Source organism: Lutra lutra, chromosome 3, assembly GCF_902655055.1.
Source record: "Lutra lutra chromosome 3, mLutLut1.2, whole genome shotgun sequence".
NCBI classification, from domain to species: Eukaryota; Metazoa; Chordata; class Mammalia; order Carnivora; family Mustelidae; genus Lutra; species Lutra lutra.
The window spans coordinates 198976678-199004101 of NC_062280.1; the positions used below are offsets into that span (position 1 = coordinate 198976678).

General features: G+C 55.2%; 1 protein-coding gene across 4 annotated transcripts in view; it reads right to left on the reverse strand.

Annotated features, from left to right (window-relative positions):
• Positions 1-923: 923 nt before the first annotated feature.
• CARS2 (cysteinyl-tRNA synthetase 2, mitochondrial) overlaps positions 924-27424 on the reverse strand; it is a 36687-nt gene continuing 10186 nt past the window's right edge. For all 4 annotated transcript variants that reach the window (XM_047720402.1, XM_047720403.1, XM_047720405.1 and 1 more), the window contains 10 exons: positions 27206-27289; positions 24605-24734; positions 13402-13535; positions 11800-11867; positions 6236-6302; positions 5637-5775; positions 3493-3616; positions 2751-2849; positions 1268-1474; positions 924-1073 (listed from right to left, as the gene is read on the reverse strand). In XM_047720402.1, the coding sequence (XP_047576358.1) occupies positions 1005-1073; positions 1268-1474; positions 2751-2849; positions 3493-3616; positions 5637-5775; positions 6236-6302; positions 11800-11867; positions 13402-13535; positions 24605-24734; positions 27206-27289 (1121 nt within the window). In that variant the 3' untranslated portion in view covers positions 924-1004. The remainder of the gene's footprint in view (positions 1074-1267; positions 1475-2750; positions 2850-3492; positions 3617-5636; positions 5776-6235; positions 6303-11799; positions 11868-13401; positions 13536-24604; positions 24735-27205; positions 27290-27424) is intronic.

Consider the following 27424-nt stretch of genomic DNA (forward strand, 5'->3'; position numbering starts at 1 on the left):
ACGGGCAGTGCTCTTTGTTCCACAGAAGGTCAAGTGCACACATCACGGAACTGTTTTTGGTTTTGCTCGGAGTTAAGTACAAATCCTCTTGTCCCAGTGCGAGTGAGGAGTACATCCAAGGGCCAGCGGCTGTTTTTAAAGTAGCCCTAGACCTACTAGCTGTAGCTAAGGACAGGCTTTTACCCCGAGACCAAGGTAGCAGGGCACGGAGGTCACTGGGGGGGCCAAGTGCAGCATATGGCCCTCGGGGGACAGCCTAGGCCCCAGGTACCAAATGGACCACCTTTGGGTGTCCCTGTCAAGGGCCTACCTGCCGGGTGGGGTCTCTGCACGAGCTGGCTCACTATGGGCAAGTCCTTTTCCGAGTGGGTTTCCTTGCCTGTGGAATAGGACAATCGTGCCTTTTGGGGTCCTGAAGTTCAGTGACAAGTGAACGTGGCTGTCAAGTGTCACCACCACACCTAGCGTATTCCTCCCCATGGCACCTGTGGGACAGGCCAGCTCGGCAGTGGCCTTGCAGTGGCCGGGCCAGGGAGGGAGAGCCGCTGGGGGCTGAGCTGTGGGCACCGGCACGGCCTCCTGCTCTGCGGCCGTGCTCATACCTGGGTCTTGCTCTCACCAGTGCAGCCACCACGCGGTGGTCTTCTGCGGCGAACACGTTACTTCTGTGACAGACAGATGTGGGGCGAGCTGCCCCAGCTCAGGGCCCCCCCGCCCCGTTCAGCACCACCCGGTGCCTGAGGTACAGGCCACTGTGCCCTGCTGGACTTTGGCCACAGGCCCCGGGCCCCTGTAGGACTGCCCCAGGCTTCAGGGCTCATGGTCCTCCCATGATGTCGGCCCAGGGTCCCGCATCGGGACCAGTGCTGGCCCGTGTGTGTGGCCATCGGTACCGTGAAGAATCCACATTTCAGGCACACGCGATCGGTTGGACTGACTTTAATGCTGACTGGACAGGCACGACAGGAGGCCTCTGCGTAAGCACAGGACGGTGTCGGGGGCCGTCAGCTCCCCGGTCTGCGGTCTTCCATCCTCTGGTCCAGCAGCTCCCATGTGGACGTGCTGCTCCGGTCCTGTGGAGGAGGCACGGGGGAAGTGGGCCAGATGCTCAGGGCTCACTGCCCACCCTGATGCCCCCACGGGGCCCGGCTGCAGGCTCCGGGTTGGGGGGCTCAGCAGACGTCCGGGCTCTGACCATCGCACGTTTGCGTGCCGCCCTCAGGGTGACCGTGCCCACCGCCGGCAGGCCACAGCGGCAGCGGCTCACCTTAATGCTGATGCCGTGGGCGACAAGGTCCCGGCGCAGGGTGTCACACGCCTCCAGCAGGGGCTGCCTGTCCAGCAGTTGCTGCTGTCGGGCCTCCCGGGTGGCCGCTCCTGTGGCCAGGGCAAACTGCCGCACCCGCAGCCGGAAGCGGACCAGCTCGTCCACCACGCTGTGCAGAGTGGCCCGGCTGCTGTCCCCTGCAACAGACTGCCCCAGGCGGAGCGGCATGGTCAGGGGCCTGTGGCAGTCAGTGCCAACATGACCCAAGGCCTGTCCTCCCCCGGCTCTCCTCCCCGGGCTGCTGGCCGGTCCCTGCTCTCCTGGCCCACACGCCCGGTCACGAGGCAGCGCTCCCTAGTGCCTCGGGGAGGCAAAGACCCAGGGGTCTTGTCTGTGTCCGTGGCAGCATTGCCTGTGAGGCCCGCCCACCCGGGCCGCCCTGCCCCCGTCCCACAGATGTCTCGGGCGTCTTTAGCAGCCGGCTCCCTGGGCAGGGTCTGCGCGTGCCAGCCGTGGAGCCTCGTGAAACCCAATCTGTTCCTCGGACCAAACCCCAAAAGCAACGTCCGGCTTGCGTGTGGTTCGCACACACCTACGCTCTCACTGCCCGTTCACAGACCGACCTCTCCACACCCAGCTGGAGAGCCCAGTGGGTCAAGTTCTCGCCCACCTACACGACTCCTCCGCCCTCACGGGGAGGGGTCCCAGAGCCTGTCGGTGCTCACGGGTGTGAAGAAAACGACACATTTACAACCCTGGGGTCAAGCTTCTCCAACCACAGGACCCTCAGTTTCTACCTCCACGATAAAAGACCGTTTTTCTGGTTACAAAAACGTGAGCCCAAAGTGGGAGCCAGTGTCCGCCATGGAGGTGGGGAAGGCGAGTGAGGGTTCCTGACAAGGGCAGGGCGCCAGCTCCACGGCACCGTCCGGGAAGCCTGAGTGGCCCCAGCACACGCGTGATGGTCATGCCGGGCCGCAGCCCAGGCCTTTCCACGTTGACGACCGTTTCACAGGGTTTCTACGCGTGGTCTCACGGCGCAGCAAGGCAGGGAGGGTGCTGGGGAGGAGCGGGGCCCGGGGAGGGGGTGCATGTGCGGGAGGCTGGCTGGCGGGGAGCGGGGGAAGGCGCAGAGGCCCGTGCTGTGCGAGACAGCGAGGGGCTCGGCCGGGGAAGGGTCGTCCTACTGTTCACCTGGCCGCACTCAGAGTCTTTCAGGAATAACAAGGGAAAAGAAGGTGTGCAGGACAGACAGCCCACGGGGTGCGGCCAAGAGGGGCCGCGGGTTCCGCTCCGAATCCCTGCAGCGTTCGCTAGTAAGACACCAGCTCTGACCCGCTTGCTTTCTCGGGAACATTTTCTCAAGCACGTCAATACGTTCAACACGATGGTCCGTTAAAGCGAACATCGTAAAAGGGGAGAGGGCGGTGGTGAGCACACTCGGACCCTCCCACAGGCGAGGGCCGCGAAGGGCAGGGCGTACCTGTCTGTCCGCCAGAGAAATCCCGACGGTCTCGAAGAACTGCTCGACATAGGACACGATGGAGCCGAACACGGCAGGACTCCGGGGACCGCTGGGTTCCTGTGACAGACCACCCACAGGAGGGGATGAGGGGCCAAGAAAACACTGTAGAAACTCAGGGACGCGGCAGGCCACTGCTCCTGCCGCGGGGTCGCACCTCGTGCGGCAGGGATGGCCCTGGTGGGGCCCCTCACTGGCCCCGCATGTGACCGTGGGGAAGCCAGGGAAGCCCCCACCTCCATCTGCCCACCTGTAATATGGGGATCTCCTAGGACCTGCATGCTGGTGTCCCCCAGACCCACACGCTGAGCCCTGACCCCCGTTTAACAGCGTCAGCAGGTGCGTCTCCAGGAGGCCACTAGCTCATAGGGGCAGAGGCCCACAGCAGGGCCAGGCCACATGGGCATGGGGTGGGCTGGGGGGGTCCCTGCACGTAGCGTCCTCCCATATCCTGCTTCACATCCCAGCAAGCTCGGGGCAGACAGGAAGAGGACACGCTTCCCAGTAGCAAACATGCGGGTCCACCTGTCCATGTGCGGGACCTCCCCGCTGGGGGGTCAGCCCAGGGCAGGATGAAGCACCCTGGAAGTCAGGGCAGGCCTGGAGGCCATCCCGGGCAGCTGGCAGGGTGGCGGCTGTGCCTTCCGGGGGAGTGGAAGCCACCACAGCAGCTCCCCACCCTGCGGGCTCTCCCGGGACACACCTGAGCGTGCGCCTTCAGCTGTCTGTTCCCGTGGTGCACGAGCTCCATGACGGCGTCCACGGCCGCGGGCGTGTCAAAGTCATCCGCCAGGGCAGCCTTCACGGCCTCCTTGGTGTGGCGGAGCCTGGGAGAGACATGGGGGCTGCCCAGCAGCAGGAACAGGGTGCAGGCCGGTCCCTCCCCGGGGCAAGCGTGACCGTGTATCTGCCCCTTGCCCTTTCTGGGCCGGGCTCACACGTGTGCGCGCAGACAGCCCTCACGGGGTCAGATCAGCTCAGAACCGTCCGTCACCACGGATTTGGAAAAAGTCTCTAACACCTGGGGCTGAACACACCCCGTATACGTATCCCCCAGTGGCTTACAGCTGCGGCAGCGACAGCTTCACACGACATCACGCCTGCAGTACACACACGGGCCTCATGCCGGCCTTCGTGGAGGGAAGGACAGCCCGATGCAAACCCCTGCCCCACAGAGCCTGCGCGCAGGACACCTGGTCCTGTGACCATGGCCCGGCCTCTCTGGGGGTGGGGAGGGTGGCCCCAGGTCCGGGGGGCAGTGTCTGCTCATTCCTCCCACCCCCATCCCTGCGTGCGGTTCGCGCGCACACACAGCCTGGCTGAGCCTCTAAGTAGCAGCCTGGCTACGCCCGGGGCCCGGTGGCCCTATCAGGCCTAGAACCCAGGCCCCACTGGGCTCTGAGTGTGTCCTGCTCCCCTGCCAGCCAGTGTCCTCTCCCCATCTCCTTTGTCTTCCCCAGCCATGGCAAGGACACCCAGGTCCCCTCTGTCCTCTGTCCTGCACATCTGCTGCTTCAGACACTGAAGCTCTGTCTCCAAGGCTAGCTCCCTGTTGTCCACTGCTGGCCTTGACCCCACTTCCTGCAGACCCCCCCAGTGTCCAGGCATGGGGAAGGACTGGCCTCGGGGCTGCCTCACACCCAAGTGGAGCCCCGGGACCCCTTCGGGCCATCAGCCACAGCGGCATCCGTGTCTGGGCTGGGGAGGGGGAGCCCTTGGACTCTTGTTCCTCTGCCAGGCCTGCTGCCCTGGCTGGTGGGGCAGTGGCTGCTCTCCAGCCCGGCCTCAAGTGACCAGGAAGGGAGAACAGGCCACAGGCAGGACTATTTGTCACAAAGCAGAACCTGGCCTCTCCTGAGTGGCCTACGGCTCTGCCTTCCCCCTCTACCACTCCTGTTGCTGGGGAGCGCGCAAGAGAAAGGAGTGCCCACGTGTCCTCCCCTGGACCCCTGTCCAGATGGCCACACCAAGCCACACAACCCCCCCCAGACGCCCTGCCCCACTGCGCTGGGCTTTGTTCCCTGGGCTCCCATGGCTGGGGCCGACGGACTCCACTCCAGTGTCCTCCCTCCTTCCCAGGCCGACCCCAAGGAGTCTCGGGTTCTTTAGTCCTCTGAGGGAGTCCTCCAGGAGGGGGACCCGTCCCACGACGCTGCAGGCAGGCACGGGCATCTGATAAACGCAGCAAACCTGTGCTTGCTGCTTGTCCTAACGACACGAGCACTTCCCGGACCTTCCCAGCTTCTCACCATTTCTGATGTCAAGTCCGTCTTTGACGTGTGACAAAACAAGGATGACCAAGTTTTCTAACAAAGCAGTGGAACTGGAAACACGATTTCCCTATGTAGTGTCAGGAGCACCCGCACTCTCGCAGCCTCCTGGCACTGTCCTGTGACCACACCAACTAGTGTGCGCCGCTACCCATGTGACAGCGGTGGGGACGGCACACGCACTCGACTTCCGCGGACCTGCTGGTCAATTCCTGACCAGGTCTGAGCTTAGCCGAGACCACCCTCCCTGCTCTTCAGCCATCCCGGCACGGCCACGCACCTGCCAGCCCTCCTACCCACGGAGCAAGGTGACCAGAGCCTCTGCATCAGTCACCGACAAACACCAGTGAGCGCCCCCCCCCCCCCCCGCTACCATCCAGGCACGGGTGTGACTCCCTCTGCCCAGCCACCCCGTAGGCAGGACATCCTCATCCTTCCCCAGTGGGACCACCGGCTCACCCAAGGCACCCCTGCACCAGCACGTCCAGGGGCCCTCAGCCTCGAAAAGCCACCCCGTCTCGGGCAGCCCCACGTCTGGCACCCGGGACACCCAGGTGGACGCTGGGAGGACACCTACCTCTCCCACAGCACATCGTCCCTGACGGGGCCACACACCAGCTGTCCCTTCATGTAGGCCTGGGCGTCCCCCACGAACGCGGCCGCCCCCAAGAGGAGGTGCTTGGCCTCGAGCATGGTGCCGTCGCTGTAGTCAATAGCTGTGAAGGGGACGTGTGAGGTCACCGGGGCTGCCGCTACCCACGCTTGCACCCAGGCCCCGCCAGCTTGGGGGAAAGACGCAGGGGCTTCGGCCGCGGGGCTCAGTACGCGGAGACCGGCGCGTGTGTGGGGGCGGGAGAGCGCCCTGCGCCCTGGGCCTTGTGTCAGCAGACCAGCTGTGGTGGGCTCGGAGGGCCCCGGGGGGCGGCCCAGGCAGGGGCCCGAGGACCGGCCCGTCTCATGCACTTCTCTGCACGAGGACATGCCCTCCGCCCAGCCCCACCACTGGACCCCTACACGGGGCAGCCGGGCCGACTGCAAAACCCACGGCCTCCGAGAGACACGCTTCTGGTTGGGAGCCGGAGCCGGGCTCCCTCTCGGGCGTCAGGCTGGGTTCAGCCATTCGACAGACGCGGCCCCGAGCCCCCCACGTGCCCACGGGCCCCTCATCTCGCTCACCTGACCTGTAGCTGCTCCGCATGCAGAAGAGGCGGAAGACATCAGGGGAAAACGTCTTTAGAAAGTCCTGCGGGGGAGAGACGGAAAGATGGAGAGACGGAAAGATGGAGAGACGGGAACCCAGAGCCCAGACCGCAGCGGTGTGGGCCCATCTCGCAGAGAGAGCCGTCAGGAACTTTTAGGAAAAGCTTCGTTTTATTCCCAGACTCACTGTGAGCGCAACCCCCCGCCTTGTTCCCGCAGGGTCTTCCCTGGTCCGGCAGCGTATGCAGGAAAGGCCATCTAGGGGCAGCCCTGGCTCCGCACCCATGCCCGCGGGAGCCCCTTCCCACGACGCGGTGGCCGAGCACTTAGGCTCCCTGGGGAACACGCCACCACCTCTGCCTGAACACCAGTGACCCAGGACCTGTCGCTGAACAGACGACTTCCAAAGCGTCTACACAAAGAAGCGTGCCCCTTCTCTGTTCAGAGGGGAACTGGGGACACCTCGCAGAACCTACTGAAACAGCACGAAGTTCAACAAAAGCTCGGTGTGGTGGCCGCGGCGGGAAGTGCTCAGTGGCCTCACGGGGACGGGGAAGGGAGGACAGACTCGGCCTCTGTGGGGATGTGCTCGGCCACACCATCAGGGACTGGCCCTGGCTCCAAGGACAAGCCAGCTCCAGCAGGACCATCTGACAACATGGAGTTTGGGTCAAAACCTGAGACCATCCTGTCCCTTAGTCATGGATTCTCTGTGAGAAGAGAGATGTTCTCCACCCTTCTCTCGTGAACCTGCTCTGTGTCTAGCAGTTTCTGGCCTCTCCTCAGCAACGGTGAACCCAGAGTGTGACAACTGGGGGACACAGTGGCTGGGACCCCGCACGAGGTCTGGCAGGTGGCCCCCCTTGGAGCAGTGACAGGGTCAGGCCCTAGGGTTAAGCTGACCCCTTGCTTCCCCGGGCTGATGGAGCAGGAGCGGCTGGAAGCAGGTGCACTGACAGCCTTACGGGGAAGGACGGGCAGACCCACCGACCTCCAATGCACTGTAGTTACTACACCAGAGTCAGCGGATAGAAAACTAACCTCGTAGCAGCCCAAACACAGCTCCCTGACAGGCGAAGTATCACCAGGCCTGTGTGCCGGGAGGCCAGGAGGCGGTGCACAACCTCCCAGCCGCTCGGTCATCAGGCGGTGACCCTCGCAAACTCGACGCAGTGGCTCACGAGTTAAGGCGGCGACTTTGAGAGTAAAGTAACGGGTCCCAAATCACAACCTAGAGATTAGAAAAGGCCTGTTCTGAGCCGTGATCTGGCCCACTTGCCCCATGCGGACGCAGGTCCATCAAGCAGAAGGAATCAAGTTTTCCTGCAGACCGTCATAAAAGCCATCCGTGGTTGCCAAAATGATGAGGGCTCGAAGGGACACCTTTTTCTGCTAGAAACCGGGAAACCGACAGGTGTTTTTTCCATGACAGATATGGCTGAGTGTCCCCAGGGACTGCCCGCAAGGCTGCAGCCTGGCCAAAATACGGAGTCGCAGGAGACGACGAGCACACGCTCCAATGTGCCACAATGAACAGTGAAATGGAAATTTAAAGTCTAGCTGTCGATTTTCACCGAGGTAAAAAGGAAAGGTTAACTGGATTAAGATTCTGTTGTGTTCGTGCGGGCAAGGGAATGGACACTTCCTGCGGGCGGGCACGTCGAGGACACTGCTACGTGGCCAGAGGCCTTCTCCAGAACATTCTGCCTCATGCCACAGTACTCATCACGTACAGCACCCTCGTGGGCCCCCAAGGGCTTGTGAAGGTGACACACTCTGATATCTCGAACAGTTAAAACGCACGCTCTCTAGGAGAAACGGGCCGTCATTTCAACGACCACCAGCAGGGCCCTGTCAAGTTAATGAGGGGCAGCGGGCAGCCCAGCCATTCGGAAGAGTGAACCCCACACGGAAGGGACTGACCCCAAAGATGCATCGTGGGCGTAAAGCAGGTGGCTCACCACACAAGCACTCGTGCGCACGGAAAAGCCGAGGACCGTATTCACACGCGAGCTTCGTGAAGAAGCAGGCGACGGCTGCAGGGGTACGGAGCCGGGGCGGCTGGGGAGCACGGCCGGGGAGGACGTGGCCCCTCGCGCCCTGCCGTGCCGCGTGTCCCGCCATGGGCTCCTCGGCCTGGTCTGCGGCCTGCAAACTCCACACCACGAAATCCAGTCCTTCTAAGATCAGACCCAAACGTGACGCTTGTTGGGAACGGGGAGAAGCAAGGACACACGGTTCGCTGTGTGGGAAGGAGTCAGGCCTCCCACACAGATGGCTTCTTTCTGTCGCAGCGAGCGCTGGGAGGGGTCCCCTGCGAACAAGCCAGGGAGCAGAGCAGAGCCGCTCTGGGGACGGCGTCCCGGTGTCCTGTCCGTGCTCCCCGCTGAACACAGTGCCTCATGTTTTTGGAAAATAAAGGAAAAGGGGGAAAGACACCCTCCACCTGGAAACAGACTGAACCGATGAGCCTCTGTGCAGCGAAGGGGGACGCCACACAGCAGATCCGTACACTCTGACCGCGCGGGTGTGTGCCACCCACGTGACCCCCACGCCGCCGCCAAGAGTGCCAGGAAACACAAGGCCCGCACTGGCAAGTCCACGGGGACAGAAAGACCCGTGGGTCCCGGGGGCTGGGGTAGGGGTGAGTGAGTGCTTCAGAGCACATCAAGCAGGTGGCGGTGGCGGCTGGCCACTCTGAAGACGTGGGGGCCACTGAGTGACACAGGGTACCGGGCGAGGCCTCGGGTGCGGGACTTACGTCTTGGTAAAGCTGTTACTGAAACAATCATTGCAAGAAAATCTTAACTTGAGTTTTAAACTCAAGTGTAAAAACTCAATAGTTTTACTGTTGGTTGTGTTCAATTGTGAAACACGTCAGCTTTAAGATAAAGCACAGAGCCGGTGTGCTGCTGTAAGGACACAACACTTTCGGTAAAGGAGGGAGGAGCTAAGAGAAGCCGGTCCTGTCGTGTGACACGGGACAGCCCACCGTGAACTCCGGCGACTGACAGCTTCGTCCGCGTGCGTCTGCCAGCTCTGCCCCGAAGAGGCCTGGCAGCGGTGTCACTCCAGCAGAGCAAACACGCCAGATGCCCGGATCCTGGCTCAGGATTCCATGTCCCCACGAGGCAGCGAGGCTCCGTGAAGAAGTGGCAGCTCTGGGGCCAGAGGCAAAGGGAAATGGGGCCGAAAGCACAGGGGCGCATGGGGCGTTGCCCTGGGACGCAGGAACCAGTCAAGGGAGCTGCCTCCTCCCTTTCCCCCAGGTCACATCTGGGATAAATTAGCCCCAAAAGAATAAAGGCTGAGTTGATCATACACGAAGTGCACAAGCTGAGCTTCTAGCAATACTAGAGAGAGAGCAGACACAGCCCTTCTCTGAAGAGGAGGACCAGCCAGGCCGCAGCACCAGACGGCGTGCACCCCACGGCCGCGGACGGGCAGGACAGGGCGAAGCTGCTGGAGGTACAAACACCACAGGGGGCAGGTTGTCAGGGAACAGGACGCCCAACGGCAGATAACCTCGCTGCTGTCCGTGTACACGAAAGGGAGATAAGAATGTCCACATCAGAGAGACGTGGGGCCATCGCTGACCCCAGTGCTCAGACCCAACGTCACTGACAGCAGGACAGCCTGGCGCTGTGGCCCCCAGGGGGCTGCTGTGAGAGCCCAGGGCACCACAGATGAAGTATTCCCACCAGTCAGCCCGGCCTCAGTCAAGCCTTGACACCTCACTTCCAGCTCCGGGGGAACAGGAGAACAAGCCACGTGACGCCACAGAGAAGCAAACAGGAACTGCACGACATTCAAGGAAACTGGCCTCGTGTCTTCGAGACGTCAGCACCACTTGGAAAATAAATGTAGAGAGACTGCTGAAGAGTAGAAGCCAAAAATACACCCTTAGCCCACCACCACCGCAGAGCGTCCCTCAGCCCTGGAGACAGAAGAGCTCTGTCACCTGCGCCAGTGGACGGACCTGGAGGATGTCACGCTGAGTGAAACACGCCAGTCACAAGGGCAAATACTGCGAGCCTGCGCTTCCATGGGCTCCCAGAGCACTCAAGGTCACGGGAGGAGGAAGCAGCACGGTGGATGCCGGGGGCTGGGGAGGGCCGCCGGGACTTGCTCGACAGGGGAAAGGTTCGGTCTGGCCAGACAAGGAAGCTCTGGAGTGCTCTCGCACAACACCGCTGTGCACGTGACAACAGTCTCGATGGTGACTTTTTGGTTCTGCGTTGTCTTCTGAAACGCCCAAGGAGACAGAGCATACAAATGCGGCGCACGAACCTGGACTGGATCCTCGTCTGAGAAGAATCCAGGCTATAAAGGACACTGGGACACAGGGAAAATCTGGTCACTCATGTTGAGGAACGACCGGACACGTTTGGCATCCGGGTTACACAGGGAAACATCCTTGTTTTGGGGAGTGGCACGCAGAACGGGGCAGTGTCATGCTGTCTGACGGCTCAGTAACCCCACATGCACCCACCACGCCTGTCAGTACGGAAAACGCAATAAATGCAGCAAAGTAGTAACCTTGAGTCTACGTGGTGTGTAAGTTGTGTTTTTCTGTAGGAAAATGTGCAGAACAGTCAACATTTCCATCAGGAAGGTACATGAAGACGAATGTATGAGCAGTGCTCCCCTTCTGGCTTCCAGCACCCGCCCTGTGCACAGGGGATGCGCTCAAGCCCCCGGCGACGCCTGAGCACGGGACAGGACTGAAGCCTCTACCTATGGTGCGTCCCCAGACAGACATGCCTGTGAGGACATTTAATCACACTCAGGCCCAGGGATTATCGACAACAGGACAGTTAATCACCGTGACGCTGTGGTGAAAGTGACGTGGACATGGTCTCCCGCTCCCTCAACATGCCTTCCTGTCCAGTGCTCACCCCTCTTGTGACAAAGCCCCTATGAGGAGGGGAGCTGAGGGGGGACGGATGTGGGTGCCGTCCCCTCTTCCAGACCGCGTCAGTGAGACCGTGCACAGGGGGACGACTGTGTGTACGATGGTGGGAACAAGACTAGTGCTCATGTGTTCAGGGGATGAAGGTCTCATAACTCTCCTTGTCATTTTAGTATTTGCATTTAAAACTACATTTGGCTTCATGGGCCCAAAGACAAAGAGCAAAGTGTCTGAAGCACCCCTGTGAGTTCACACGTTTTCCATTCACATTCACACGCTATCCCTCTGCCCCACGACCCAGCCAGCGAAGCCCCAAAGCCACAGGCCGGCAGGTGGGCGGTGGGACAGACACGGGGTGATGGGACTCAGGGTAGCCGAGTGGACAAAGGCTCAGGAAGAAGGTGGCATGAGTGTCCGAATGCAGATGTCCGTGGGGAAGCCGGCCCGCAGAGGGCAGGGGGACCCGGCCGCAAACCAGAATGTGGACTGTCGCCGCGTGATTTTACCACGAGAACAGTAAGTTAAATGTGGAGGGAGGACAAGCCTGTCAGGGCCGGGAGCACTGAGGGTCAGAGACTTGGGTGGCCCCACACAGCAGCCCTCTGGAAGGTCAGCGGGGCACCGTTACCTTAATAGTGATGTAGTTTTTCAGCGATTTGGACATTTTTTCTTCTTTGCCTTTCACGTGCAAATGCCCTGAAACAAAACCAGTAATTTGTTCTGAACTGGGTGGGAAAAGGGGAGTGGCCGGGGCTGTGAGCCAGCCTCACTCTGCAGGAGGCCAACACCCACATCGCTGAAGGACGGTGCCCCCAGGAGGGAAGCTGCAGCCGCATCTACTGGAGGGCGTGGGGTCCACCCTGCCCACCACGGGCAGCCCCGTGCTGCCCAGTGGAAGTTCCTCCTGCCCACCCCCCACCTCCCCCAACCCCCTCCCGCCACCATCCCGAGCCCTGGAAACCCCGGCCTGACCGCCTCCTCCGCCCAGGAGGGACCGGGACTCTGGTTCTGCAAACCAGGCACCGGCCATTGTCTGCTGGATCCTGGATATTCCGAGCTGCAGGTCTCTGAGAAGGACTAATTCGATTTCCCGCTGCACTCCATTTGCGCGGGCTTCTCCAGAGCCTGCTGGGGGTTCCTTCATCCCCATGTATGTGCAGACAGGATGACCCGAGTCAGGGGCTTCTCAGACTAGCCGGGGCCCCTCTGGGTTTACTTCTGCGGGGGCTCCTCTCCCAACACAGTAGGACATGGAGCACACGGTGCTCCAGGGCCAAGTGTTCTGAGAACGGGGAAAGCTGTGGCTTCCACAGCGCCTGGGTAGCTCAGTGGGTTAAGCGTCTGCCTTCGGCTCAGGTCATGATCTCAGGGTCCTGGGATCGAGCCCCACATCGGGCTCTCTGCTCAGCAGGGAGCCTGCTTCCCCCTCTCTCTCTGCCTGCCTCTCTGCCTACTTGTGATCTCTCTCACTCTGTCAAATAAATAAAATCTTTTACAAAAATAAAAGAAAATGTGGCTTCCAAACAGAAATATAACCTTGAACACGTAATTCGATGTAACACGTATATACCAAACATTTTTTAACTTGATAACATCTAGAGAATGAAACTGTCCGAGTACTTCTCTTTTGTCCGCTGACTTCAGGAAGGGAGGATGGCCGCTCCCGTGCATCAAAAGACCCCGCTGGTCCTCCAGCCCGGGGGGGCCGTGGGGTGGAGGGGATCCTGCTGTCGCGACAGTCGGAAACGGGCATAATGATGCAGTGGCAGGACCGTGGACACGTGTGGGTCCCTGGGCCTGCATTCACCGACAGGCACCCGGCAGGTCCCCGCACCGGAGAGCACAGTGTCACAGGACCATGGCCAAGACGCATGTGCGGGCATCCGGCCCCAGTGGGCCCGACGGCTCAGTCAGTGGCGTGTCCCCGCGTCCCGAGAGAAGGGTAATGTCAAGCCCCCCGTCGCCCACCAGACGGCAGAGCGCCTGTGCCTCTGCCGCCATCCCCGCATGGAGAATGGTGCCCACGTTCCGCCCACCTGCACTTCCTAAAAAGGCACACTCGTAACTCCGATCCGGGGACGCTCCCGGCCAGCCGGCGCAAACCCGAACACTGGAGAGACAGCTCTCTTTACCGTCGGCGGAGCCACGCGTTTGCAAACGGAGCTGTTTCAGCAATAAATGGAAGCGACAGACCCGAAATAGAACAAATTAACGTGAAGTCGTGACTTACCAGAATGCAGAAAATAGTTTCCCCACTGCCGGCACCGATGGAAGGCCTCGCACTGGGCGATTTCGTTCTCGTGATGCGGAAAAGCCAGATCGACCCCGCCCGAGTGGATGTCCAGCTGGCTTCCAAACACCAGACTGCGGGACAGCGGGACGCGGGTTAGCGCAACAGCACATTCACGGTGAGTCCTCCCGGCCTCCATGCAACCGGCGAGCGGATCGCAACTTAAAATCAGTGTGCGAGGTAATTTATCCAAGGGACACAGAACCTGAGGCTGTTTTTATTTCACAGCTCTCTAATGCCGAGCTCTACCTCCTAGTAGAGAGATGGAATTCTCTTTGATCTGGATATATACATATACACACATGCTTTTAAAAACATGCAAAATTACCTTTTCTTTCGATAGGTAGAGGTTAGTAGTTTTCCAACCTTAATGAAAGAGCCTATAAAGTCAGGAGACGTTTTACTATGGCTTTTGAAGATGGAACTACTTAGCGATCACGTATGAGCAACAAGACAACTGAATTCAAAGCATCACATATCAGCTGCTGGTGTTTATGCTTTAATGCTCTGTGTCCCTGGAAAACCTCATGTCCCCTAAAACCGCACCCTACAACCAGCAGGGCTGCTGGGGACCATGGAGCTGGCCAGAACGCTCAAAGCCTGTGTAACTGTCCCCAGAGCACCTGCTGGGGGTCAGGCTGAGTGGCGCTGCTTCTGACAACAACGATGAAAATGCAGCCGTCAGCACAGCGAGAACGTGGCCTGAGGGCACCCTCAAACAGAGGTGGAGCTCCCAAGGCTGCCGCCTGCCCCTGGCACCGAGCTCAGTGGGGCTGGGGCTGCAGACACTTGTGAGTTCTCTAAATATGGTTAAAAAGAGGCATTTTATTTATTTTTTAAATTAAGTAAACTGTAACCCCAACGTGGGGCTTGAACTCACAACCCCGAGACCAAGAGTTGCAGAATCTACCAACTGACCCAGCCATGTGCCCCCAAAATAGACATTTCGAAAATGCCATAGCCTGAGGTCCCTTCCTGCTGACTCTTCTCCCACTGGCCTGGCTTTGGAAAGACCACGTCCACACTGGCCGCGCCACTGGTGGCAGAAACGCACCAGGCTGCTAGTGTACATCCTTGGTCCCAGGCTCTTGAAGGGAGCATAAGACCGGAGGGACAAGACCAGGGAGGAGAGCAAAAGGGCCTCGTCTGTTTCTCTTTGTAATGACTGCTTCATTTTTATGAAATTCTGAAACAAAACTGGCAGCATTAGGACTTAACAGAGCAAAACAGTGGGGGCGCCCGGCAGCCTTAGTCTGTGACCCTTGATCCTGGGGTCATGAGTTCCAGCCCCTCATTGGGCATAAAGGTTACCTGAAAAATAAAGCTAAACTGTGTGTCTGTGGTGTTCATTATATTAGTCTCTATTCTTTAAAAAAAAAAAAGAAAGAAAGAAATTAAAATAAATTTTATTTGTCAGAGGGAGAGAGATCACAAGCAGGAAGCAGGCAGCAGAGGCGGGGGGAAGCAGACTCCCGCTGAGCAGAGAGCCCGATGCGGGGCTCCATCCCAGGACCCTGGGATCATGACCTGAGCCGAAGGCAGAGGCTTAACCCACTGAGCCACCCAGGCTTCCCTATTAGTCTCTATTGTTGTATGTTAGACCTGATTGAAAATAAAAGAATACCAAGAAGGAATAAAAGTCTATTTTTGTTAGAGTTCAACAAAAACATTTAATGGTTAAGATTAGATGTGCGATTTATTAAATGTTTTCTACCTACTGTAGAGAAATTATTTCTATCTACAATATAAGGGGCACCTGAGTGGTTCAGTCCTTAAGCGTCTGCCTGCGGCTCATGTCATGATCCTAGGGTCCTGGGATCGAGCCCCGCATCTGGCTCTCTGCTCAGTGGGACGCCTGCTTCTCCCTCTCCCACTCCCCCTGCTTCTGTTCCCTCTCTGACTCTCTCTCTGTCAAATAAATAAAATCTTTAAAAATACATAAATACATAAATAAATAAACATCTTTTTACAGCCTAATATATGCCCCACATTGCTTTTTTTTTTTTAAAACATTTTATTTACTTGACAGACAGAGATCACAAGCAGGCAGAGGCAGGCAGAGAGAGAGGAGGAAGCAGGCTCCCCGCCAAGCAGAGACCCGATGCAGGGCTCGATCCCAGGACTCCGGGATCACGCCCTGAGCTGAAGGCAGAGGCTTTAACCCACTGAGCCACCCAGGCACCCCCCACATTGCTCTTAAATCAAAAGTATTTATAAATACATAAGTGTGTACAGTAGGACGGAGGGTGGGATGTGGTTTTTCAATGCAAAGCTGGGCCCTGTTTCCTGACGTCTCAGGACTTCTGGGATGCGTTTCTAGAAGAGTCCTGATGACATCAGCACAGGTGGGGCAGCAGCCGACGGTGGTGGGGAAACGCGGCGCCCATCCTCGCTACTCCATAAACCAACATGACTTGGGTGGGCAGGTCACGGAGCATGAGGTCCTCCCACCCAGTGGAAGGGGAAGAACATCTGTCCACTGACAAGAAACCAGGCTGGGATCAGCACCCGGGGCCCAGCGCTCTCCGGGACAGTTACTCCCTCCCACGTGCACACTCAGACTCCACCTGCAAACAGACCACACACAATGACAACTGGAGGGAACTGGATTTGCTGATCTGGGTTTGCTGACCTTCAAGTCTCGGTGGAGCCAGTAGTTGGAAATGTTGACCTTTTCTGTATTTTCCATGGGTTTCTAATCTTGAAAACTGCTCATTACAATAAACATCGGCCAGCAGCTGAAACCCGTCAGATACATGAAAATCACGGGTTACCGAAGATACTAAAACCCTCACCTCCACAAACAGAAAATAAATGGACGAGGTTATTCACTGCAGGTATTTCTAAGAGCAAAACTCTGGGAACTCTGTGCTCATCTGTCGGGTCCAAGAAATCCACAACGGTCCGCCCAGCCAGCACCGCACCCCGCCGCTGAGCCACCATGGTGGGAGAAGCATTACAGGCAGCTCCCAGGCCCCGGGGCTGAGTGCCTCCGACATCCGGCGGCCTCAGTTCCACAGCACCCCGACACTGCGAAGACCACAGTCAGTAAGTCGGATAACCTTCTGGGTGCCCAGTGCGTGTGGCAGGGACTCTTACACTAGACTGTAGTCCGTTACGTGCGCAGCAGCGTTCTCCGAGAGACAACGTGCGTACGCTCATCAGAAGATACTCCACTGCTTGAAAATGCTAACCATCTTGTAAGCTTCCAGTGAACTGCAGCCTTTTGGCTGGTGGAGGGTGTTGCCTGATGGTGACAGCTGCCGGCCCAGGCAGCGGCTGCCACAAGCTGTGAAAAGAAGACCGCAGTAGAGCCACCACATCATCACCCTCTTCCGTTCATGAACGATTTGTTTCACGCGATGCTGTCTGACAGCGCTGTACCCACAGAAGTGCTTTCAAAACAGAAGTGCGTCCTCTCAAACCTGCCATGGCTTCGTCACTTGGTTTCTGTCTGTTCTAAATCCTTCGCTGCCATTTCAACAGTCTTCGCAGCATCTTCACCAGCAGAACATTCCTCCTCAAGAAACCATGTTCTTTGTCATCCCTAAGAAGCAACTCCTCAACTATTCAAGTTTGGTCCTGAGAGTGCCCTGATCCAGTCCCGACTGCAGGCCCCACTTCTGATTCTGGTTCTTCTGCTGTTTCCACCACATCTGCAGTGACTCCCTCCATTGGAGTCTCAAACCCTCGCAGTCACCTGAGAGGGCCAGGTCACTGTCTTCTGGGCTTCTGCTTATGTTGGTACTTGACCTCTTCCCATCAATCACAAATGTCCTCGGTGGCATCTGGATTGGCAGATCCTTTCCAGAAGGTTTTCAGTTTACTTCCCCAGATCCATCAGAGGAATCACTTTCCGTGGTGGCTACAGCCTTACAAAATGTACTGCTTAAATACTCCTTGCTCCCTGGGCTGCACAGTGCACACTGTGAGCAGGCGTGAGCATAGCATTAATCCTGCCCATGTCCCTCAGAGCTCTTGGGTGGCCACGTACACAGTCAGTGAGCTACTTGTAGGGTTTTGGAAGGAATCTTCTGTTCTGAGCAGCAGATCTCAACGGTCAGCATACAAGACTCAGTAAACCATGTTGTGGGCACAGCACAGTCATCCAGGCTTTACTGTTCCATTCACAGAGCAGAGCAATTTCCTGTAATTCCCAAGGCCCCGGGACTTTTGGAAGGTAAGTGAGCATTGGCTTCAACTTAAAGCCGCCAGCTGCTGCATGAGCTCCAAACAAGGGAGCAGCTTGTCCTCTGAAGCTGGGCACTGACCTCTTCCCAGCCACGGAGGACCAAGATGGCATCTTCTTCCAACAGAAGGGGGTTCTGTCTCCACTGAAAACCTGGTGTTTAGCGTAGCCGCCCTCATTCACTGTCCCAGCGAGACCTTCTGGAGACCTTACTACAGCTTCTCCATCAGCTCCGGCTGCGCCACCTTGCACTGTTACAGAAAGGACTTCGTTCCTTAAAGCACACACACCAGCCTCTGTGAGCTTCAGACTTTCCTTCTACGGCTTCCTCGCCTCCCTCCACCCTCACAGAACGGAAGAAAGTCAGGACCCTGCCCTGGATTAGTGTTAGCGTAAGGGAATGTCGTGGCTGGTTCCATCTCCTATCCAGATGACTGAAACTCTGTCCACCTAAGTAGTAGAGCTACTTCACTTTCTTACCGTTTGTGTGTTCACCGGAATAGCACTTTCCATTTCCTTCGACAACGTTTCCGCTACTTTCACAACGTGGCTGACAGTTTGCCACGAGAGGCCTAGCTTTTGGCCCGTCTTGGCTTTGGACATGCCTTCCCCACTGAGCTTAGTCATTTCTAGCTTCTGATTTAAAGCCAGAGACGGGTGACTTCCACTGACTTGAACACTTAGAGGCCACCGGAGGGTTATGAATTGGCCTAATTTTGATACTGTTGTGTCTCAGGGAATAGGGAGGTCCAGGGAGAGGGAGAGAGATGGGTGAATAGCCAGGCGTGGAGCGGTGGGCACACACAACATCGATCGACTAAGTTCACATCTCACACTGGGCACACGAACACGGCAGGGCTCACGGGCCCCCAAGCACAACAGTAACATCCAATCCTACAGATCATGTATCACCAGACCAAATACAGTAATAATGACAATGCTCGAAAGACTGTGAGAATTACACAGACGTGACACAGACGCCCAAAGTGAGCTGACGCTAGCGATGGCAACCGACCTGCTCTCTACAGGGTTGCCACGAACCTCAACTGGTAAAAACCGAGGTTAAAACCGCAGCATCCACAAAGCACTGTAACGCAAGGTGCGCCTGTTCAGAAGAGCACACGCAGCGTGCCGGCTCCCACACGCCCACCACACGCACGCACAAGCACAGGCGCTCCTGGCTCCCAGGAGAACCACAGGAAGCAGCAGAGGAACAGTCTATGGAGGGGAATATGCAGTGTGTGACGCGACTGCGGAAGAAGAGCTAGAAGGTGGGCAGACCGAAGACTGAGGAGCCGGGAGAGTGGAAGCTGCGGTGGTGCTCGGTGGGTGTGACCCATGACCATCTCTGGGGGAAGCAGCAGGTAAGAGGATGGTTCACAGGGAGACTGGGAAGATGGTGGAGTAGGAGAACCCTAAGCTGGCCTCGTCCCACAGATACAACTGGAAAATACTCATATCCGTGTAAATAACCCAGACAATGACCCAGAGACTCGCAGAACAAACTCCACAGCTAAAGGGAGAGAACAGACCACATCAAAAAGGGTAGGAAGGGCAGAGACACGGTCAGGAGCTAAAAGGGCCCTGGCTGTCTGCAGTCTGAAGGGAGCTGGGGGAGGGATGGTGGGGAGAAGGGCGAGAAACAGACTGTCACGCTGGGGAGCCCACACAAAGATCAATCCCTGTACCGTTGGGCTTTGAAAGAGAGAGGAGAATTTCATGAGTTCTTATAACCAGCAAGACTTAAAAGCCTGGAATTTTAGGGGCGCCTGGGTGGTACAATCATTTGGGCATCTGACTCTTGGTTTCAGCTTGGGTCATGATCTCAGGGTTGTGGGATCAAGTCCATGGTCAGGTTCTGCACTCACTGAAGAGTCTTTTGGAACTCTCTCTCCCTCTGTCCCTTACCACTGCGCACACACTCTCTCTTTCTCTCTAAAATAAATAAACCTTTTAACACACACAATTTTAAAAATCAGCAGCTAGGCTCTGGGAGGGCCAGGAAGATCTCAGGAAGCTGAGTTTCCACCCTTAAAGAGACATCTGGGGGTGTCTGGGTGGCTCAGTCAGTTGAGTGCCTGCCTTTAGCTCAGGTCATGATCCCAGGGTCCTGAGATCGATCCCCACATTGGGCTTCCTGCTTGGCGGGGAGTCTACTTCTCCCTTTCCCTCTGCTCCTATCTCTCTCTCTCTCTTTCTTGCTGCTGTCAAATAAATAAACTTTTTTTTAAAAAGATTTATTTATTTGATACAGAGAGAGAGAGAGAGAGATCACAAGTAGGCAGAGAGGCAGGCAGAGACGGGGGGGAAGCAGGGTCTCCACTGAGCAGAGAGCCTGATGTGGGTCTCGATCCCAGGACTCTGAGACCATGACCTGAGCCAAAGGCAGTGCCTTAACCCACTAAGCCGCCCAGGCGCCCCAAATAAATAAACTCTTGGGGCGCCTGGGTGGCTCAGTGGGTTAAAGCCTCTGCCTTCGGCTCAGGTCATGATCCCACGGTCCTGGGATCGAGCCCCACATCGGGCTCTCTGCTCAGCGGGGAGCCTGCTTCCTCCTCTCTCTCTGCCTGCCTCTCTGCCTACTTGTGATCTCTGTCTGTCAAATAAATAAATAAAAACTTAAAATAAATAAATAAATAAACTCTTTAAAAAAGAAAAAGCTTCTCTGTATTTAAAATAATAAATAAATAAATACACTGGATAGAATATATAGGAGGCTAGAAGAAGCAGAAGAGCTAATTAATGATGTGGAAGAAGGAATAATGGAAAGTAATTAAGCTGAACTGGTGAGAGAAAAAAAAATACGCAAAGTGAGAACAGACTTTGGGAATTCAGTGACTCCATTAAGCATAAAACATGATTGTTATAGGGATCCCAGAATAAGAGAGAGAAAAAGGGACAGAAAATTTATTTAAAGAAATAATAGCTGAAAACTTCCTGAATCTGGGGAAGGAAAGAGATATCCAGATATAGAAGGCACAGAGACTTCCCCCAAGAAAATCAATACAAGAAGGTCTGCACCAAGATACACAGTGAATAAAAAGCAAAAGACAGTGATAAAGAAAAAAACTTGCGTGGGGGCGGTGCCTGGGTAGCTCAGTCAGCTGAGAGTCCAACTCTTGGGTTTTGGCTCAGGTCATGATCGCAGTCACGGGAGCAAGCCCCCTATCAGGCTCTGCACTCAGTGTGCAGTCGGCTTGAGGACTCTCTCCCACTGTCCCTCCCCAACTCATGCAATGTCTCCCTCTCTAAAATAAATAAAAGCAGCAAGAGAAAAGAAGATAGTTACACACAAAGGAAACCCCATACGGCTATCAGTGAATTTTTCAGCAGAAACTTTGCAGGCAAGAGAGTGGCTTGATATAGTCAAAGTGCTGAAAGAGGGATGCCTGGGTGGCTCAGTCGGTTGGTCATCTGCCTTTGGCTCAGGTCATGATCCCAGAATCCTGGGACTGAGTCTCACATCAGGCTCCTTGCTCACTGGGGAGCCTGTTTTTCCCTCTCCCTTTCCCTCTTCCTCTGCTGCTCCCCCTGCTTATGTGCCCTCTTTCTCTCAATCTCTCTGACAGATAAATAAAGTCTTAAAAAAAAAAAAGAAATATTAAAGGGGACTCTCTGAGTAAAACAGAAAGACCATAACTAAGAGTATGAAAAGGAGGAAATACAGAAACAGTAAAAATAAATATATCTGTAAAAAATCAAGGGATTCACAAAATAAAAGGAAGTAAAGTATGACACACATAGGTAAAACGTGGGGAAGAGTAAAGAATGGGTTCAAGCTGAAGGGATAAGCAACTTAATACTGCCTGCAGAAGATGTTATATAAAGACCTAATGGTAACTACAAACCCCAAACCAGGAATAGATATGCAAAAAATAAAGAAGGAAATTCAGGTATATCACTAAAGAAAGCCAGCAAACCCTGAAAGAAAGAAAGGGAAGAAAGGATCAGAGAAGAATTATAAAAACAACCACAAAACAAGGGATAAAGAAACTCCCAACAAATGAAAGTCCAGGGCCAGATGGTTTTATAGGTCAACTCTAGCAAACATTTACTGAAGAGTTAACACATATTCTTCTCAAACCATTCCAGTAAGTAGAAGAGGAACTCCAAATTCACTCTGTGAGGCCAGCATCACCCCGATACCAAAAGCTGCAAAGACACCACTGAAAAAGAGAACCGCGGCCCAGTCTCTCTTATGCATATGGATGTGAAAGTCCTCCACAAAATCCTAGCAAACTGAATCCAACAATATATTCTAAAAATCATGCACCACAACCAAATGATATCTATTCCTGGGTTGCTAAGGCGGTTTAAATATTCACAAAACAACCAGTGTGATACATGGCATCAACAAGAGAAAGGATAAGAACGATATAACCATTTCAACAGATGCAGAAAAAGCATCTGACAAAGTACAACATCCATTCATGATAAAAACTCTCAACAGAGCAGGTCTAGAGGGAACACACCTCAATATAATAAAGACCATAAATGAAAATCCTGCACCTAACACCCTACTCGGTAGGAAACACTGAGTGCTCTCCCCGTAAGGTCAGGGACAAGACAGTGATGTCCACTCTCACCGTTTCTATCCAACTCAGGACTGGAAGTCCCAGCCTCTGCAATCAGACAACAGAAAGAGACAACAGGATCCGAATTGGTAAAGAAGCAGCAAAACTCTATTTGCAGATGACATGGTATCAGACACAGAAAACCCTAGACTTCACCAAAAAACTATTAAAACTGATAAATGAACTCAGTATGCCAAATCAACGTTCAGAAAACTGTTGCGTTTCTATTCACTAATAGAAGCGCATTTCTGTTCACTAATAAGGAAGCAGCAGAAATAATCCCATTTACAACTGCACCAAAAATAATAAGATACATAGGAATAAATCCAACCACAGAGAAGAAAGGCCTACACTCTGAAAACTATAAAGCAATGAAAGAAACAGAAAATGACACAAAGAAACGGAAGACCTCTGATGCTCATGGACTGGGGAGCAAATATCGTTCAAGTGTTCACATCACCCAAAGCAATCTACACATTTAATGCGATCCCCATCAAAATACCAGCAGCACTTTCCACAGAATAAACAGTAACAATAAAGAAAGAACCCTAAAATTTGTATGGGACCACAAAAGGACCAAAATAACCAAAGTAATGTTGAAAAAGGAAAACAAAACTGGAGCGATCACAACTCTAGACTTCAAGTTAAATTACTTGTAGTGGTCCAAACAGTGCGGTACTGGCCTAAGTAGACGCCACAGATCAATGGAACACAATGGAAAACCCAGAAATAAACCCACAATTATATGGCCGATCTTTGACGAAGCAGGAAAGAATGTACAATGGGAAAAGGACAGTCTCTTCGACAAATGGGGTTGGGAAAACTGGACAGCCACATGCAGAAGAATGAAACTGAATCACCTTCTTCCGGCACACATGAAAATAAACTCAAAATGGATGAAAGACCTACATGTGAAAAAGGAATCCATCAAAATCCTAGAAGAGAGCACAGGCAGGGATTCCTCTGACATAGCTTCTGACAACACCGTTCTAGGTACGGCTCCTGAAGCAAGAGAAACAAGAGCAAAAATGAGCTCCTGGGACTTCTTCAGAGCAGTAAGTCTCTGCACAGCGAAGGACACGACCAACAAAACCAGCAGACGACTTACAGAACGGGGGAAGATGGTGGAAAATCACGTACCCAGCAAAGGGTTAGTGTCCGAAATACATAAAGAACTGACACATCTCAATACCCCAAAGCAAACAGTCCCAGTGAAAACTGGGCAGAAGACACTAACGGACACATCTCTGAAGAAGACACAGAGGCGGCTACAAGACATGAAAGGACGCTCAGCGTCGCTCAGCATCAGGGAAAGGCGAACCCAAACCAAATCACACCGGTGAGCACGGCTAAAACCCAAACCACGAGAAACAATACTGGTGAGGATGCGGGGAAAGGGGAGCCTCCTACACTGCTGGTGGGAGAGCGAGCTGGGGCGGCCACTCTGGAGAACAGCATGGAGGGTCCACAGAAAGCTGAAAACAGAGCTACGTTATGACCGGCAATTGTACTTTTGGGTGTTTGCCCAAAGAACACACAGAACACTCATTCAAAGGGATACATGCGCCCCATTTATGGCAGCATTATTTACAACAGCCGAACTGTGGAAGCAGCCCGTGGCCACCGAGAGACGACTGGATAACACTCGTGACGTGTGTCAAACGGAAGAGTGCCCAGCCATGAACATGCGTGACATCTCCCACTTGCAACGGCACGGATGGCGTCAGCGTCGTGCTGAGTGAGACGAGCCAGAGAAGGACAAACACCATGTGGCTTCGCTCATGCGTGAAATTTAAGAAACAAAATGAACAAAGGGGAAAAAAAAGGCAAATCAAGAACAGACTCTTCGGGGCACCTTGGTGGCTCAGTCACTGAGCGTCTGCCTTTGGCTCAGGTCATGATCCCAGGGTCCTGGAATCACGCCCCACATCGGGCTGGCTCCCTGCTCGGTGGGAAGCCCGCTTCTCCCTCTCCCACTTCCCTTGCTATGTTCCCTCTCTTGCTGTGTCTCTGTCAAATAAATAAATAAAATCTCAAAATAAAAAAAAAAAAGAAAGAAAAGAAACAGACTCTTAAGTACAGAAAACATGCTGATGGTCCCCAGAGGGGAGGGGTGGGGGGGGGGCAGGGGCCACAGGGGTGGGGGTTCAGAGCACAGCACCACGATGGCACGGAGGAGCGTCGAGCACGGCTGCATCCCTACGCTGACACATGAAGCTGACGTCATACTGTACATTAACTACGCTGGAAGTAAAATTAAAAACTTAATGAAAAAAGAGAAAAAGAGCCCCCCCCCCAGCTGGCGGCTGCTGCTCTCACCCGCCCCCTCTGCTGGCCACGCGCGGTACTACGCGAGCCCGCACAGGACACAGAACCTTACCTTGAGAGGGTGGAACATTCCACGTGCCAGCCAGGTCTTCCGTTTCCCCAGGGAGACGCCCAAAACACCTCCTGCGGTCTGGCCGCCTTCCACAGGGCAAAGTCGCTGGCGTGCCGCTTGTCTGGCGCAGCTGCCAACAGCAAATGACGGGTCAGGGCCGGGAATCCACGACAGGCAAAGCCACGTGGCCCGGCCTCGACATCCCGAAGACGCGGCTCCTTTGGGCTCGTGACCTCCTGCTCCTCTTCTCCCCTGTGAGGGCCAGGAGGACCCCCCAACACCTTTATCTAAAACACGCCCGAGAAGGAGGTCCCGGCGCGAGGCGAGGCGGGTTTCAGCGCGCGGGAGAGTGGGGGTGTCGCCATCGAACCCGATGCTTCCTCCCGGGGCAGCACTGAGCTGAGCGGTCGGCCTTCCTCCGGCTCCTCCTCGGGCTAGTCTGCCCGCAGACGAGTCCGCAGCAACTCCCCCCAGAGAGACGATTACACGGAGAAAAAAGTTATGTGTCAGTGACATCTGAGGAGCAAGAGAACCCAGAAGAGGAGGGTCAGGTGACAGCACTCCGTGGGACGAGCCGGTCCTGGGCTCTGTCTGTCCCAAAGCTTGACGCCGCCACAACAGGCGACAGGGGACACAAGACGGAGCTGCATTCGGACACGGGAGTATTACTCAGCACTCAAAGGCAATGACCTATCAGGCTCCAGAGACACATGCAAGGTGGCTGCACGCCCTGTCCCCAAGGGGTTCTGCCCCTGGCTGGGTCCCGGTGGGACCTGGACGCTTCAAGGCACATATACACTTAAATGTGTACTGAGTGAAAAAGCCAGTCTGAAAAGACCCCACACTGTATGATTCTAACCTTACGGCATTTTAGAAAAGGCAAAACCATGCAGACAGTAAGAGATCATGGGTTGCCAGGGGTGAGGAGGGAGGGGGTTGGAGCAGCTGGGGCACAGGGGAGGTCTGAGGGCAGTAAAGCAGCTCTGTGACACGCATCGTTACAGTTATCCAACCCACAGAAAAATCAGCACCAAGCATGAACGCTTGTGCAAACCACAGACTTGGGGTAATGATATGTCCATACAGGTGTACCCGCAGGGACAAATGTCCCATTTCTGGTGCGTGACGTTCATGAACAGGGAAGGCTGTGTGTGAGCAGGGTCGGGGCAATGTGGGAAATCTTTGCTCCCTCCCTAAAACTGCCCTAAAATAAAGTCTACTGTTTTTTACGGACGTATTTATTTGCGAGAAGGTGGTGGGGCAGAGAGAGGGAGAGAGAGCATCTCAGGCTCCCTGCTGAGCACGGAGCCCGACGCAGGGCTCGATCCCACGACCCTGAAGTCATGACCTGAGCTGAACCCAAGAGGCGGATGCCCCACCGACTGCACCAGCCAGGCGCCCCTAAAGTCTGTTCAACACAAAATCATCACTGATGCTAGAACGTGGCTCTCAGAAGCATGTCCTCTGCTTTCCTGGGGCACGGTGGCAAACCCACACGTGTGCGGTGCTCGGTTCTGGCCTTTCTGGAGGGAGCAGGATACTCACGAGTAAGAGGAACAAACACGGTTTCTGAGGAGTCAGATAACATTGTCACTAATTAAAGCAAATGGCATCGTTGGGGCACCTGGTGGCTCAGTCGGTTAAGCTGCTGCCTTCAGCCCCTTGGCTCAGGTCATGATCCCGGTGTCCTGGGATCGAGCCCTGCATCGGCCTCCTTGCTCAGTGGGGAGCCTGCTTCTCCCTCTGCCTTTCCCCCAGCTCATGCTCTCTCTCTGTCAAATAAATAAAATCTTTAAAAAATAAAAAAATGAAAAAATAACTGGCGTCATTTGTGGAACGGAGGATAACGTCTAAAGACAAAACTCACTTGGACGATTTGTCTTTGGGGTTTTGGCTCCTCTTTACTTGGTTCTCTCAAATAGTATTTTTTTTATTTAAAATTATTTTTAACTTTAAATTTTTAAAAATTATTTCGGGGGCGCCTGGGTGGCTCAGTGTGTTAAGCCTCTGCCTTCGGCTCAGGTCACAATCTCAGGGTCCTAGGATCGAGCCCCAAATCGGGCTCTCTACTCAGTGGGGAGCCTGCTTCCCACCCCCCTGCCCCTGCTTCCCTCTCTCTCTGCCTACTTGGGATCTCTCTCTCTCTCAAATAAAAACCTTTTAAAAAAATTATTTCAAATTTATTTCTATATACATCCTTCTTCTCCATAAAAATGGCTTCAGTCCAACAGTCACTGAACCGAAGAGTGGCGGAATAAAGGGAAATTTGGCGGGAACGTTCTATGCGGTAAAGTGCCTACAGGATCTGCTCTGCGGGAAAATGCAGGGGGAGGTGAGTGTGGCGGCCAGCGGCAGGCAGCGTTCAAACGCGACAGCAGGAGTGTGTGAAGGTGCCCTCCGCAGGGAGGAGAGCTGAGGACCTGGCAGGGAGGAGACTCACCCCTGCCGAGAGGACTTCACCCTCCAAACTCCCTCTCTTTGAAAACAATGAGTTAAAAGCACAAGCAGCAGGGATGGACGGTCGGGCGCCATCCGCGGGTCTGAGAGGCCGAGCCTGCACTGCAGACCCGGGCCCCAATGTGGGAGCGGGGGTCCACTCACCAGGCTCTCCGACGGGACCAGGGACCACACCGACCAGCTTGCCGTACCTGTCTCCTCTCGACTGCAGGTCGAAGTAGACATTGCCTGTTTGATAAAGAATCCATCATTTCTCAGAATCACTGAATTCTACTCCAGAAATCAACACTGCCCTGTTAACTAAGTAAAATTTAAATAATAAAATAGGAGGGGCTCAGTGGGTTAAGCCTCTGCCTTCAGCTC